Raw genomic sequence first — 14,154 nt, forward strand, 5'->3', positions numbered from 1 at the left:
CATACACAGTCCTCATCACACTGCATAGTTACCATCCACACTTTATAGGTGGGGAAACAGATAAGGGATGGGCAGGATAGAAAGTAACTCTCAATGTCATAGACATAGTTTTAAGTGGCTTTCCCCAGGCCATTCAGTGAGTTAGTGTCAGAGGCAGGATTAGAATTTAGAGTTCCTGCATCCCAGCTAAATCCAACAGGCCAGCAGTTGGATTGATGGACCACCACTTGTCCATAGACACTTCCTACTAGTCAGTACAATAAAGCATTTTGAGACTGTCAGCTCTTCAGGGCAGGGACAGTCTTCTAGTTCTATGTTCAGAACATAAGAATGACCATACTGGGTCAGACCAATGGTCCAGCCAGCCCAGTAGCCCGTCTTCAGACAGTGGCCAATGCCAGAAGCTTCAGAAGGAATGATCAGAGCAGAGTAATTATCAAGTGTTCTATCCCTGGTGGTCTAGTGGTTAGGATTTGGCACTTTCACTGCCACGGCCTGGGTTCGTTTTCCAGTCAGGGAAAAGTGATTTTGGGGGGAGGGATAGCTCAGTGGTTTGAGCATTGGTCTGCTAAACCCAAGGTTGTGAGTTCAATCCTTGAGGAGACGATTTAGGGCAAAAATCTGTCTGGGGATTAGTCCTGCTTTGAGCAGGAGGTTGGACTAGATGACCTCCTGAGGTCTCTTCCAACAGTGGTATTCTATGATTCTATCCCCTGTTGTCCAGTCCCAGCCTCTGGCAGTCAGAGGTTTAGGGACATCCGGAGCATGGGATTGCATCCCTGACCATCTTGGCCAATAGCTATTGATGCACCTACCTTCCATGAACGTATCTAATTCTTTTCTGAACCCAGTTATACTTTTGGCCTTCACAATATCTCCTGGCAATGAGTTCCACAGGTTGACTGTGCACTGTGTGAAGAAATATTTCCTTTTGTTTATTTTAAACCTGCTGTCTATTGATTTCATTGGGTGACCCCTGGTTCTTGTGTTATGTGTAGGGTTAAATAATACTTCCTTATTCACTTTCTCCACACCATTCATGGTTTTACAGACCTCTGTCATATTCCCCCCTCAATCATTTCTTTTCAAAGCTGACCAGTTCCAGTCTTTTTAATCTCCCCTCATATAGAAGCTATTCCATACCCTTAAAACATTTTTGTTTCCCTTTCCCATTTCTAACGTATCTTTTTTGAGATAGGGTGACCAGAATTGCATGCAGCATTCAAGATGTGGGCATAGCATGGATTTATATAGTGGCATTATATCTACTGTCTTATTATCTATCCCTTTTCTAATGATTCCTAAACTTTCTGGCCTGCTGCCGCACATGGAGCAGATATTTTCAGAGCTAGCTACAATGACGCCAAGATCTCTTTCTTGAGTGGTAACAGCTAATTTAGACCTCATCATTTTTTATGTATAGTTGGGATGTTTTTCAATGTGCATTACTTTGGATTTATCAACATTAAATTTCATCTGCCATTTTCTTGCTCAGTCACCCAGTTTCATGAGAAACTTTGTAACTCTTCGCAGTCAGTTTTGGACTTAACTATCTTGAGTAATTTTCTATCTTCTCCAAATTTTGCCAGGTCACCATTTACCCCTTTTTCCAGACTATTTATGAATATATTGAACAACACTGGCACCTGTACTAGATTCTTGGGGGACACCACTATTTACCTCTCTCCATTCTGAAAACTGACCATTTATTCCTACTATGTTTCCTTTTAACCAGTTACTGATCCGTGAAAGGACCTTCCCTCTTATCCCACGACTTCAGAGCCTTTGATTGAGGGACCTTGCCAAAGGCTTTCTGAAAGTCCAAGTACACTATGTTCATTGGATCATACTTGTCCGCACATTTGTCGACTGCTTCAAGGAATTCTAATAAATGGGTGAGGCATGATTTTCCTTTACAAAAGCTGTGTTGACTCTTCCTCAACAAATTGTGTTCATCTGTGTGTCTGATAATTCTGTTATTTACTATAGTTTCAACCAATTTGCCTGGTACTGGAGTTACACTTACTGGCCTGTAATTGCCAGGATCGCCTCTGGTGCCTTTTAAAAAAATTGGCATCACATTAGCTATCCCTCAGTCATCTGGACAGGAGCGGATGTACCACTCATACTTGATTTATCAATTTGCTCCAATACCTTCTCTTTTGACACCTCAATCTGGGACAGTTCCGCAGATTTGTCCCCTAAAAAGAATGGCTCAGGTGTGGGAATCTCCACACATCCTCTGCAGTGAATTCCGATGCAAAGAATTCATTCAGCTTCTCCACAATGGCCATGTCTTCCTTGAGTGCTCCTTTAGCACCTCAATCATCCAGGGGTTCCAATAATTGTTTGGCAGGCTTCCTGCTCCTAATATACTTAATTTTTTTCCTGTTAGTTTTGTCTCTTTTGCTAGTTGCTCTTCAAATTCTTTTTTTGGCCTGCCTAATTATACTTTTACACTTGACTTGCCAGAGTTTATGCTCCTTTCTATTTTCCTCAGTAAGATTTGACTTCCAATTTTTAAAGGATGTCTTTTGGTCTCTGCCTTTTTTACTCTGTTTAGCCATGGCTTAGCTGGTGACCACACTTGCAGCCATGTAGGAGATTCATAGATTTTTAAGGCCAGAAGTGACCATTATGATCATTTAGTCTGACCTCCTGCATAACACAGGCCACAGAATTTCACCCAGTATTCCCTGCATCAAGCCCATAATGTTTAATTGAGCTAGAGCATATCTTTTAGAAAGATATCCAGTTTTGATTTCAATCCACTACATCCCTAAGTTGTTCTAATGATCAATTACCCTGTTAGAATTTTGCACTTTATTTCAAGTCTGAATTTGTTTCGCTTCAGCTTCCAGTTCTTGATTTGAGCCTTCATTAGACAAGAAAAAGGCTGGGAGGTCTACAAGAATAATGTTCCTAGCCTAGCCAGGGAGGAGGGTTTCTGTTGTATAGCTTTTGATTACCACCATAGCAGAACAGAGGTGCTTCAAAACTTAGTGTCTTTTTGCCCTGTTAATGTCATGCTGTTTTGTAGTAGTGATGCAGCTGAAGCTCAGACATTAAGGGGTAACAATATATTAAACTGGGGAAGGGATGCCTGGAGTGAAAGACTACCTTGGATTTAAAAGAGAACAAGAAAGAGCCATACTGATCCATAAAGCAATTGTGACAGTGTACCCCATAAGGCTTTATGGGGGTGTGTGTGCTTATAAATGTATGTATGACATAACTGGAATATGTTTTGTGCTGCCTGTGCCATGTAACATATCTCCATAAAGGTTGTGGTCTACTATATCTATTCATCCTATTTGTACACATATATCATTTTCTACTTGAGGTTAAGAATATGGGCTGTATACTTGCTTGGTTTCTAAGTAAGCTTTGTGAGGCATTTGGTCAGTTTCTTTAGGAAGGAATTCGCAAGGTTAAGTACCTGATCAGGAAGCACTTGGGAACCAAGGCATCTTGGAATGCTCCAATCCACATAAGAAGTCTTCCTGGAGACATACAAGATACCATGTGGACAATGGCTTGGGCCTGTAAAGACTGAGTCATGCAGGGACATGTGACTTGCCCAGGTGACTCCAGAACTCCATCTTGGAGCCGGACTTTGCATAGGAGTGAGGAGGGTGGTCTCCACCCACAAGAGAAAGTCTATTTAAACCCGTGGGAGACCCCTCCATTTTGTCTTCAGCTGGCTAAAGAAGGAGCCTCTCCACCCCCCAGAACACTGGAAGGAAACTGGAACAAAGGACAGTAACTACAGGGGGTGTGAGTGATTGCTGAACCCAGGCTAAAAGGAGATTAGCCTCTAAAAGGAAGCATTCTGAAACTGGTGAGGATCTTATCTGTATTTAGTTTGATTAGACATAGATTTGCGCATTTTATTTTATTTTGCTTGGTGACTTACTTTGTTCTGTCTGTTGCTACTTGGGACCACTTAAATCCTACTTTCTGTATTTAATAAAATCACTTTCTACTTATTAATACATACTCTGAGTTTATTACTAACTGGGGGAGCAAACAACTGTGCATATCTCTCTATCAGTGTTATAGAGGGCGAACAATTTATGAGTTTACTCTGCATAAGCTTTATACAGGGTAAAACGGACTTATTTGGGTTTAGACCCCATTGAGAGTTGGGCATCTGAGTGCTATAGACAAGCACACTCCTGTGAGCTGTTTTCAAGTAAACCTGCAGCTTTGGGGCAAGTAATTCAGACCCTGGGTCTGTGTTGGAGCAGATGGGAGTGTCTGGCTCAGCAAGACAGGGTGCTGGAGTCCTGAGCTGGCAGGGAAAACAGGAACAGGGGTAGTCTTGGTACATTAGGTGGCAGCTCCCAAGGGGGGTTCTGTGATCCAACCCCTCACAGCAATAAAAGTAAATGTCAAAATATAGGAGAGACATGTAACACTAGCCAGCTCAGTGTAGAGGAGGAGCTTCCTGTGGGATACAAGAAGCCATTTAGTTTTATGCAGGCTGCCTGTCTAAGTCCTTGGAGTCTGTGCTGTAATAAACCAGTCAAAATGCATGAATGGGCACAATGCCATTTAGCAGATGGGCATGAGGAGGAGGGAAGTAAGAGACCATCTCTGATTGTGTTCATTCCTGACATTTTTCTACAGCTGAAAATTTCTGCCCAGCTATTCCTCTCCAGATTATACACATGCTGACCATCACCGCTGAAGCACCTGACAAGACTGGCTTTCAGAAACATAAAACATTGCTTCCGCAGCTGGGCTGTGGAGAACAGAAGTGCGTGCTGCATGGGGAGGAGTGAGGAATGGGAAATATAAGATTCTCTAGTCTCCTTCTTCAACACCCACCTGTGTGGTCTACAGTGTTGCTCCCCAACTGCCTTTTTGCTAAATACTGTGAAGTGCCATTTCCCCTTAGTTTCCACGTATAAAGGCAGCAAGCCACTTCTGAAGCCTGTTAGTAAGTTACCCCCTGATTCATTGGTATCTGATACCGGGAGGAAACACCAAACCAGAAGAGGTCTTTGGTTCAACAAAGTCCTACTCTAGCTCCCTCCAAACTCTGCTTCCTAGTTGCCTCTAACACCCATATCCCTCACACATCACCTTGTCAGGGATTTCTGCTAACAATGCCCCCAAGCCCTGCATAGAGCAAGCAGCAAAACAGAGGCAAAGGACAGCTATGCAAACAGAGGTTAAGACAGGGCATTTTGGCAATTTAATCACCATAGTCAGATGAGACCAAAGACTGGGAAGCAGGGGCTGGCACACAGAGTGATATCCTCATCCCCATTCCAGGCCCATAAAGGGGTCTCAGCACAAGAAATGAGGAAGATTGCTAGAAGGGTGACTTCCTGAGGACCCCTCCATAAGCCCTGGGATCTGGAGAGGCATGGCCTTTGCACGACTGGACAGACCATAAAAATGTTTTGGAGTAATTAATGCTCATAACTCAAAAACTGAAGAGCCCTTTAAAACTAGCAGTTATGCTCAAGCGATTCTAAAAATAAAGGGTGATCACCATGCCTGTTCATGGGTTAAGTCAGTGAGAAGTTAATGCTGTTTGCCCAAGTTTAGGTTCCACAGAAGCGGAGCAAACATATAGTGAAAATGATTCAAGGGACATATTCTTAACTTTAAATCTGGCAGTATATAAAACAGTTGGCAGGATAAGGAAACTTAAGGAACATAAATATGGAAGTTTACTTTACCCCCTAGTCTTCTCATACTAGTGTCACAATCCCTACTCCCTAATTTTAGTCTAAGCACTTGACAGACCTAGATTCAGGCATGAACAAACAGCCTATCTTGTCTTAAAGAAACCTTCATACTTAACTAGAACTGGAAAACACCATAGCTCTAATATACATCAGATGTGAAGAAATCCCCCTGTAGCTCTCTGTTGCCAAGAGGTGAGGAACAGGTGAAGAGTTAAATACTTAATTATACTTGAATTTTAGAAGAGTTAGATTCCTCATCACTCTCACAAGTGGAAACAGAACTCAGAGTAAACAGCAAATATATTCTAAAACAAAGTATAATACCAAGGAGTGAAACTTCTGAAATCTTCTCTTATAATTTTAAAGACTTACTTGTGTGTTAAAATGGGAGGTGTATTTGATCCAGATGTAGACTTCACCCACAGCAAGCTAACATAGCACTACATCCAGACACAGATGCTCCATTTAATGAGTGGAGATGAGTGTGAAACAGGAACAAAAAAACTAAGTGGTGCAGCAAGTAAACAAACTTAGATTCATAGAGTCCAAGGCCATAAGGGACCATTGTGATGCTCTAGTCTGACCTTCTGTATAACGCCTGCCAAAGAAGTTTCCCCCAAATAATTCTTACACCATAGCTTTAAGAAAAACATCCAATCTTGATTTAAAAATAGTCAGTGATGAAGAATCCACCATGACCATTAGTAAATTGTACTCATGGTCAATTATTTTCACCATTAAAAAGTTACCTTATTTCCAGTTTGTCTGTCTCAACTTCCAGCCATTGGATCGTGTTATACTTTCCTCTGCTACATTCAAGATCCTGTTATCAAATTTGTTCCCCATAGAGACGCTTACAGACTGTAATCAAGTCACCCCTTAAGTTCTTACATTCAACTGCCCACAGAACATCAATTCTATTGCAACATTTTAAATCTCTATAATCTTCATTCACAGACTTTAAAGGAATTAATATTTTTAGGGTAAGGGAAGAGAAATATTTTGGGACCTACTTGACATAAGTTAGCATTCACCCTTCTCAGAAACCCTGCCCTCCATTGGCCTTCCCAATTTTGTCCTCTGCTGGCTCTGCAATGTGGTCACTAGAGCACCGGAGAAGGATCTCTTGGTTTCTTCTATAGCTGTAATGCAAGATCTCCTTATGCTATAGCTTGTTCAAAGTCCTAGATGTTTTTCAACACCAGCACTTGAATATGCTCTACTGTAGTAAAAGCAACATACTCTGTCTAGGTTGTGGAAGAGCCACTTAGGTGTCAGGGCATCAACTGTGGGATGCAACCACTACCTGCTATTTGGGAAAGAGCATGGAGAATTGGCATCCTGAAGTTATGGACACTAGCCAATCAGGACAGCTGCCCTTGCTAACACTGCTAGATCTTTCAATGGTCTTCAGTATTACCAACTATGCGTGGCTGGTTGTTAAGGCCAGCAAGAGTTAGAATCGATGAAGAGAATCACTGTTTCTTATCATTCCAGTCAGATCCTAAAGAGAGGTAACAGGATACTGCCTTTCCTCTTCAAGGTCCTTGGCTGCGGAGTTGAACAGGGTGCAGTCTGTGTTTCATGTTTACACAAAGCAAGCTAACAATCATCAACTGCTGGAGGACAATCGTCTCAAGCCCTTTAAGACCCAGGTGGTGCCTTGCCTTACCTTACCAAACATCTAGCAGAGAGACAGCAAGCCTCAGGTTTGGTTTAAGAAAGCTCTGGATAAGAAGAATTATGCCAATTGTCAAAGGGAAGCATTTTCAGGAAGTGGTAATATGATTGTTTCCTCATTTGAAAGAACCTACCCACCTACTATCTAAAGTGGTTTACAATCTTGTGGTTTGCATATATATGTTTCCTCATCCATCCTTAAAAGCTTTGATGCACTGGAAGATTAAGTAGTATTAGCTCTCTAACATTTTTGCCTTCCAAAATCTGAGGGGATGACGCGTGGAGCATGCTTTCAGAAGTCTTAAAAGAGCAACACTCCAATGTGGAAACTACAGAACACGAACCACCAAAAAATAAAAAATCAACCTTCTGCGGGTGGCATCTGACTCAGACGATGAAAATAAACATGCGTCGGTCCGCACTGCTTTGGATCGTTATCGAGTAGAACCCGTCATCAGCATAGAAGCATGAAGGGACATATGAATCTTTAGTGCATCTGGCACAGAAATATCTTGCGACGCTGGCTACAAAAGTGCCATAACACCTGTTCTCACTTTCAGGTGACATTGTGAACAAGAAGCGGGCAGCATTATCGCCTGCCAATGTAAACAAACTTGTTTGTCTGAGCGAGTGGCAGAAACAAGAAATAGGACTGAGTGGACTTGTAAGCTATAAAGTTTTATATTGTTTTATTTTTGAATGCAGTTCATTTTTGTACATAATTCTACCTTTGTAAGTTCAACTTTCATGATAAGGAGATTGCACTACAGTACTTGTATTAGGTGAAAACTATTTCTCTTGTTTATGACAGTGCAAACATTTGTAATAAAAAATATCAAGTGAGCTCTGTACACTTTATATTCTGTGTTATAACTGAAATAAATATATTTGAAAATGTAGAAAACTACCATTTATTTAAATATTTTGGATTTCTATTATTGTTCAACAATTTTTTTAATCACTTGACAGCCCTGTTGCTAAACAATGTAAACTTTGGAGCAGTCTATACTTGAAGTGGTACTAATATAACTAACTATATCTGTTAGGGATTGGATTTTTTTTTTTAAACCATTAGTCATACCAGTCTAAGTACAAGATTGGACACTGCTATACCAGTGTGTGTGTGTGTGTGTGTGTGTGTGTATATATATATATATATATATATATATATATAAAAAAACCTCCTACTGGTAGTTATCTCTCTTCCCATACAGGAATAGCTATATTGGTATAAAGCACATTTATACCAATATAACTACATCCACACTAGGGAGGTTTGTACCATTTTATCCATAGCCATAACACGATACATGTATAGAGGAAGTAGTACAACGTTCTAGTGTAGAGGAGGTCTGTCTTTGACAGAATGAAACAGCAGAGAGATGTTTGTTATGAAGCTCAATGAAAACGCGTCTAGGGCCAAAATTGTCAACTTAGATGCACAACTGTGTGTGAATTAAACATAGTCGTTAATCTTATATAACAGGCAGTAATACCATGCTGCACCTAACACCACCATCATTCTTCTTACCACATATCTTAAATGAGACAGACAAGTAACGCCTATCTCACTTATATTGTCATGGCAGCGGAGTTACACTGGTTTAAATGAACGTAAAAATCAGGAACTAACTAAATGTTTAGCTGATACAGAAAGGCCATATTCAAGCCTAAATTTTTGTGTAACCCTACTACTGTAATCAATGGCACATCTGAAGTAGATTGAGAGTAGTCAAACGCTAAGATTTGTAGCTATAGCTAACAGAACATGATAAAAAGGATATTAGTTCCTTTCCACAAAATGAATTGATACTAGAGTTAGTGTAGTTAATCCTCATTGTAAGCATTTTGTATTATTAAACCAAGAGACAAATCGGTGGAATCCCAGTCCCCAGGCCAATGGGCACTAAGGGCTCGATACACTCATGATCAGCATTTCACTGTAAATTAAAGACACTGAGCCCCTAATCCCAGAAAGCATCCAATCTCTGCCAAGCAGCAACAGCAGTTAGAGAATTTTTACAGTTTGCCTGCCCAGGAAATTTTCTAAAGTTATGCAACATGACACCATGTGGAATAGATTGAAGATTTTTTTTGAAGTGACTTCACTTACTGCTAAGTAACTCCTCACTTAATGTCATCCCATTGTTACATCTCTAATTGATTAGCGAACATGCTTGTTTAAAGTTGCGCAATGCTCCCTTAAAATGTTATTTGGCAGCCGCCTGCTTTGTCCACTGCTTGCAGGAAGAGCAGCCCATTGGAGCTAGGTGGGGGGCTTGGAACCAGGGTGGGCCGGCAGCCCCCATAAGTTCCTGTGCCACAGCCACCCAGCAGGCTATCAATTGCCTGGCCATTCAGGTGTCCCACCCCCCACAGCCGTGTGCTGCTCCTGTCCTCCTGCTTGTTGTGCAGGGGGTAGGGGGAAGAGGGGTGCTGATGTCAGGGTGTCCCTGTCCCCCTGCTCCTGTACCCCATCTCCACAAAGCAGGGTGGGGATGGGACAGGACAGGGCTCAGGATGGAGGGAGCTTGCTGGCAGCACCTGCTGTCTCAACTTGTTGTTCTACTTAAGAAGGCAGTGTACTTAAGAGTGGGGTCAGCCTACTTAAAGGGGCAATGCTTGTCTCTCTCTCTCACACACAGAGGCCTGGTCTACACTGGGGCGGGGGGGGGGGGGGAGAGGCAGGAGCTAAGTCGGTCTAAGTTACACAACTTCAACTACGAAAATAGCGTAGCTGAAGTTGACGTACTTGGATCTACTTACCACGGTGTCTTCACTGCGATAGGTCAACTGCTGCCGGTCCCGTCGACTCCACCTACGCTTCTCGCTCTGGTGGAGTACCGGAGTCAACGGGAGAGGGCTCAGCAGTTGATTTATCGTGTCTTCACTAGACGTGATAATCGACCCCGCTGGATCGATTGCTCCAGAGGTAAGTGTAGGCATCCCCCCCACACACACACACACGCACCCTCCCAGCTCCGGCACTTTGGAAAGTAGAGGGAGTGGTGTGCTCCAGCGGGATAGCATGGGTTCATCTGCGTGGGTTCAGTTTCCGCAGGGAATGTTTGCAGCCACTGCCATGCCTCTATTGGGTCTCCTTCCTCCATTCCTGCTGCCTTGTAGAGTGTGAGGCTACATTAACAACGTGTTAACCCTTGAGAGCTCAGCTGAGTGCTAGTTCATCATTTAGCAGCAAGGCATTCCCTGGAAAATACCCCACCCTCTAACTCCACCACCTCAATCAAGCTGCACAATCATCATTACTGTGTACAGTATTAAATTGTTTAAAACATATAGTGTGTGTGTGTGTGTGTGTGTATATATATTAATATATATATTAATATATATATTAGTCTTTTGTCTGGTGAAAAATTTTTTTCCCTGGAACCTAACCTCTCCCCCCCAGTTTACATTAATTCTTATGGGGAAATTGGATTCACTTAACATAGTTTTGCTTAAAGTAGCATTTTTCAGGAACATAACTACAACGTTAAGTGAGGAGTTACTGTACCAAATTCAGAGGGGAAACATTTACTAAAATATGTATCTTTATTCAAATAAGGTTACGTTCTTTACTTCCAAAACAACAGATGGACAACCTTTTCAGTGTTACATTAATTGATACATCAATACAAGTCAAAGTCTCTCAAACAGGAAACAGTCAATTTAAATAACAGTGATTTTGCATTTTGCTTAAAGGGCTCAGATGACTTGTGTTGAGATTCTCTCTCCATTTCCATGTGCCATTTATCATGCTACGCTCAATTTTAAGACTCAGACCAGGCTAATTTGCCCCTCAAACTGTTAAAATTAGATTCCAAGTTTTTTCATCTCTCTAAAACTCAATTTCTGTTTGAAAAAAGCAAGTGTGTTTGCACACAACATTGCAACAATTAGTGGCACTAATGAAACAGTATTTTAGCTAACAAGATAGTCTGACGAAAAAGCCACAGTTTAAAGTCATGGTAGGAACGAGAGTAAAGTCAAGTAATTACCAAGATGTTTTATACTTTCCACCCCTCCAGCAAATAGCAAGGATAACCCATGAATTATTGTTTCATTGTAGAATTAGATGCGATCAGCTTTTGAAAGTTACACATTTTGGGCCTTCTGTTTCCACAGAAGTCAATGGCAAACTGCTACTGTTTCCCATGGGATCAGGTCCATCCGCAGCATAAATGCATTTTAATTTAACATGATAGTGTACATACAATTTTAGATAGTGAGCTAATTCAGACACTGCACAAGTTGCCCCCAGTGTTTTCCTCTTCCCAACACAAGATACAATACCACTGGTTGCTTCAACATTTTAATTTTCAAATTGAATAAGTCATAGTTGGAGAGATTCACAAAATGGAGAAACAAGAATGTATTAATTGGAAGATATCTTTAAGAACTGTACATCACTTTACCAAATGTATTCTGGAAAGTAGGACCATATGAGATCTATTCTTTCAGCAGAACATACGAACTATTTATCTATCATGAAAGTGGGGGTTTTGTTTGTTTGACCATGTTCCAGCGCCAGAGGTGAAAGAAATAATACTGTGCATTGTTAGAAAGATAATTAACTACAATACAACAATCTGATAAAACACTGGCATTTTCTTCATTAATTTAGTTTAGTCCAAGGCATCTGTAAATACTTACTGGTGTGAGAGAAGAGAGCAGATTAATTGCTGCCTTGTGTTACTCTAGGCTATAGCAAGGGTTCTGCCATTGACTTGTCTTTATCTATGTAGATCAGTTTGGGGCAGTAGTTTCTCCTATCGGTACAGTAAACAAAGCCTTCCCATAATTTAAGTAAATTTATTAAACTATACCATTTATAGTGTATCACATACTTTAGCTATACAAATAGGTGTGGAATGGATCTAATCACACTTTATTGGTATAGCATAGACATCCACATTTATATGATAGTTTAATTTTTAAAGTAACAAAAATATATTGCATAGATTTATTATTTCTCCAAATTCTCAGGCACAATACTAACAAATAGTTTTTCATGACACTGAACTTGACAGCATGTGTTGCCTCCTCCAAAGGAGTCAAAGTTACATACATTAAGTTCTAGACAATTTCTGCAGGTATTGAGACAAACACATTCTGTAATTAAAAATGAACAGTCCCAATGTCCAGTTTTCATCATGTGCCTTGCAGAAACTTAGAAATACTCTGTAGGAGAGCTACTCAAGAACAGATTACTATGGATATGTAAACAAAGTAGAGTGAATCCTTTTCTTATTACTAATTTGAACATCTGTTCCATTTTGTCCCTGAAGCAAATGTTCACATGATAAGCAATGTTAAACAATCTTCAAATCCATCAGACTGAACACTTAGTTAACTTACACAATACTGGTTCAGTAAGAATTGCTGGACTAACAGCAAAACACGTCTGAGGCAAGGCTTGTGAGGAAGTACGAAACGTGTACACAGAACTTCTAGTTTTCAACACTTACTATGTAAAATATTAACCAGAGTCTCCACTGTGATATTTCTATTAGATTCATGAAACAGCTTATAAAAATAAAAGCATTTGTCAATCTAAATATGCTCTTATTTCAACTGGAGTTTTAGAAATATCAGCAATATTATCTCTTTGTCAGAGAGGTTCCATTAATTACTTTACAAAATTACGGTCAGTCATGAAACTACTATAACCCTAACAATCCCCACACAACTGCTTAAAGGACCTCTACTCTATTAGAATGTATTGTTTTCTCCCATTGTCTCATAAGAGACAAGCCTTTGTTTGCTTGTTCTGCATAGAGAGCCTTTGTTCTGCACTCCAGCAGCTACTAGTCAGACTGTTATTAAAGGCCTTTGTCTTTCAGGGTCCACAAATTACCAAGTTATTTCTACAAACTCTTGTGAAATTTAGATCTACAAGCCACTAAATCATTGCCAAACTGAAATCCAAATGACAAATAAAATATTTATAATGATGCTTTTTTCCCCAAATTAGAGGAATGCAATTTTATTTAAAAGAAATCTCATATGTCAGGATGCTTAAATATATTTTTCTGCACAAATCATTGGACATGAAATACTCAGCAATAGTGACTGGACCTCTATGCCCCAATTCTCCTACCTTGGAAACTTATTGATAAAATAGGAATACCATGGTCAAGTCCCAGTATGTACCAGAAATGTTTAAAAGTAAAAAAGATCCACAGATTTCCTTTGTACATGCTCCATTGCTCTAAGGGCTGTTTTTAAACCACAGTATTAATGTTTTAAACAAGAACTTATTTTGTTTAGCAAAAATTCAATAATTTACAATATTGAAGCATTTTAAACACTAGAATTTCCCTCATTTACAGACTTGTGTAATATTCTGTGCATACATACTGCAGGCATATACACACAAAAGGCACAGATCATCAAAAGAACTTTTTAGCTGCTGCTTCTTGCTGACTCCTAAAAACGAAAAAAAAAAAAAAAAAAAGCAGGAGATAATGCACAAAGAACTTAGTACATTTCATTACGTGAGAAGGCTACTCATATAAGCAATATTTTTTTTCCAATAAAGCTTCAATTACATTGCAAGCATGGCACGATCAGGGACATTAATCAGAATGGCTAACAGAACATTCAACCCAAAATTTAGGTTTTATAAAAAAAATAAATAAAAACCCCCCAACTCCCCCCGCCAAAAACAAAACAAAAAAAAACATTTTAGAAAACCAAGCCCAATACATAAAAAAAAAGTGTGAATTAGCGTATTTTGAGAAAGTTTAACTGAAATAGTTAAAAAGAT

General features: G+C 40.1%; 1 protein-coding gene and 1 non-coding gene across 2 annotated transcripts in view; one reads left to right on the forward strand and one right to left on the reverse strand.

Annotated features, from left to right (window-relative positions):
• Nucleotides 1-448: 448 nt before the first annotated feature.
• TRNAE-UUC (transfer RNA glutamic acid (anticodon UUC)) lies at nucleotides 449-520 on the forward strand. The gene has a single exon. It is a non-coding gene; the product is annotated as a tRNA-Glu (tRNA).
• A 13,257-nt stretch (nucleotides 521-13,777) lies between these two features.
• The window catches only part of LMAN1 (lectin, mannose binding 1), a 35,111-nt gene continuing 34,734 nt past the window's right edge, over nucleotides 13,778-14,154 (reverse strand). The window contains exon 13 of the mRNA XM_065406273.1: nucleotides 13,778-13,814. Within this exon, the coding sequence (XP_065262345.1) occupies nucleotides 13,778-13,814 (37 nt within the window). The remainder of the gene's footprint in view (nucleotides 13,815-14,154) is intronic.

Source organism: Emys orbicularis, chromosome 6 (assembly GCF_028017835.1).
Source record: "Emys orbicularis isolate rEmyOrb1 chromosome 6, rEmyOrb1.hap1, whole genome shotgun sequence".
In the NCBI taxonomy this organism is placed as follows: domain Eukaryota; kingdom Metazoa; phylum Chordata; order Testudines; family Emydidae; genus Emys; species Emys orbicularis.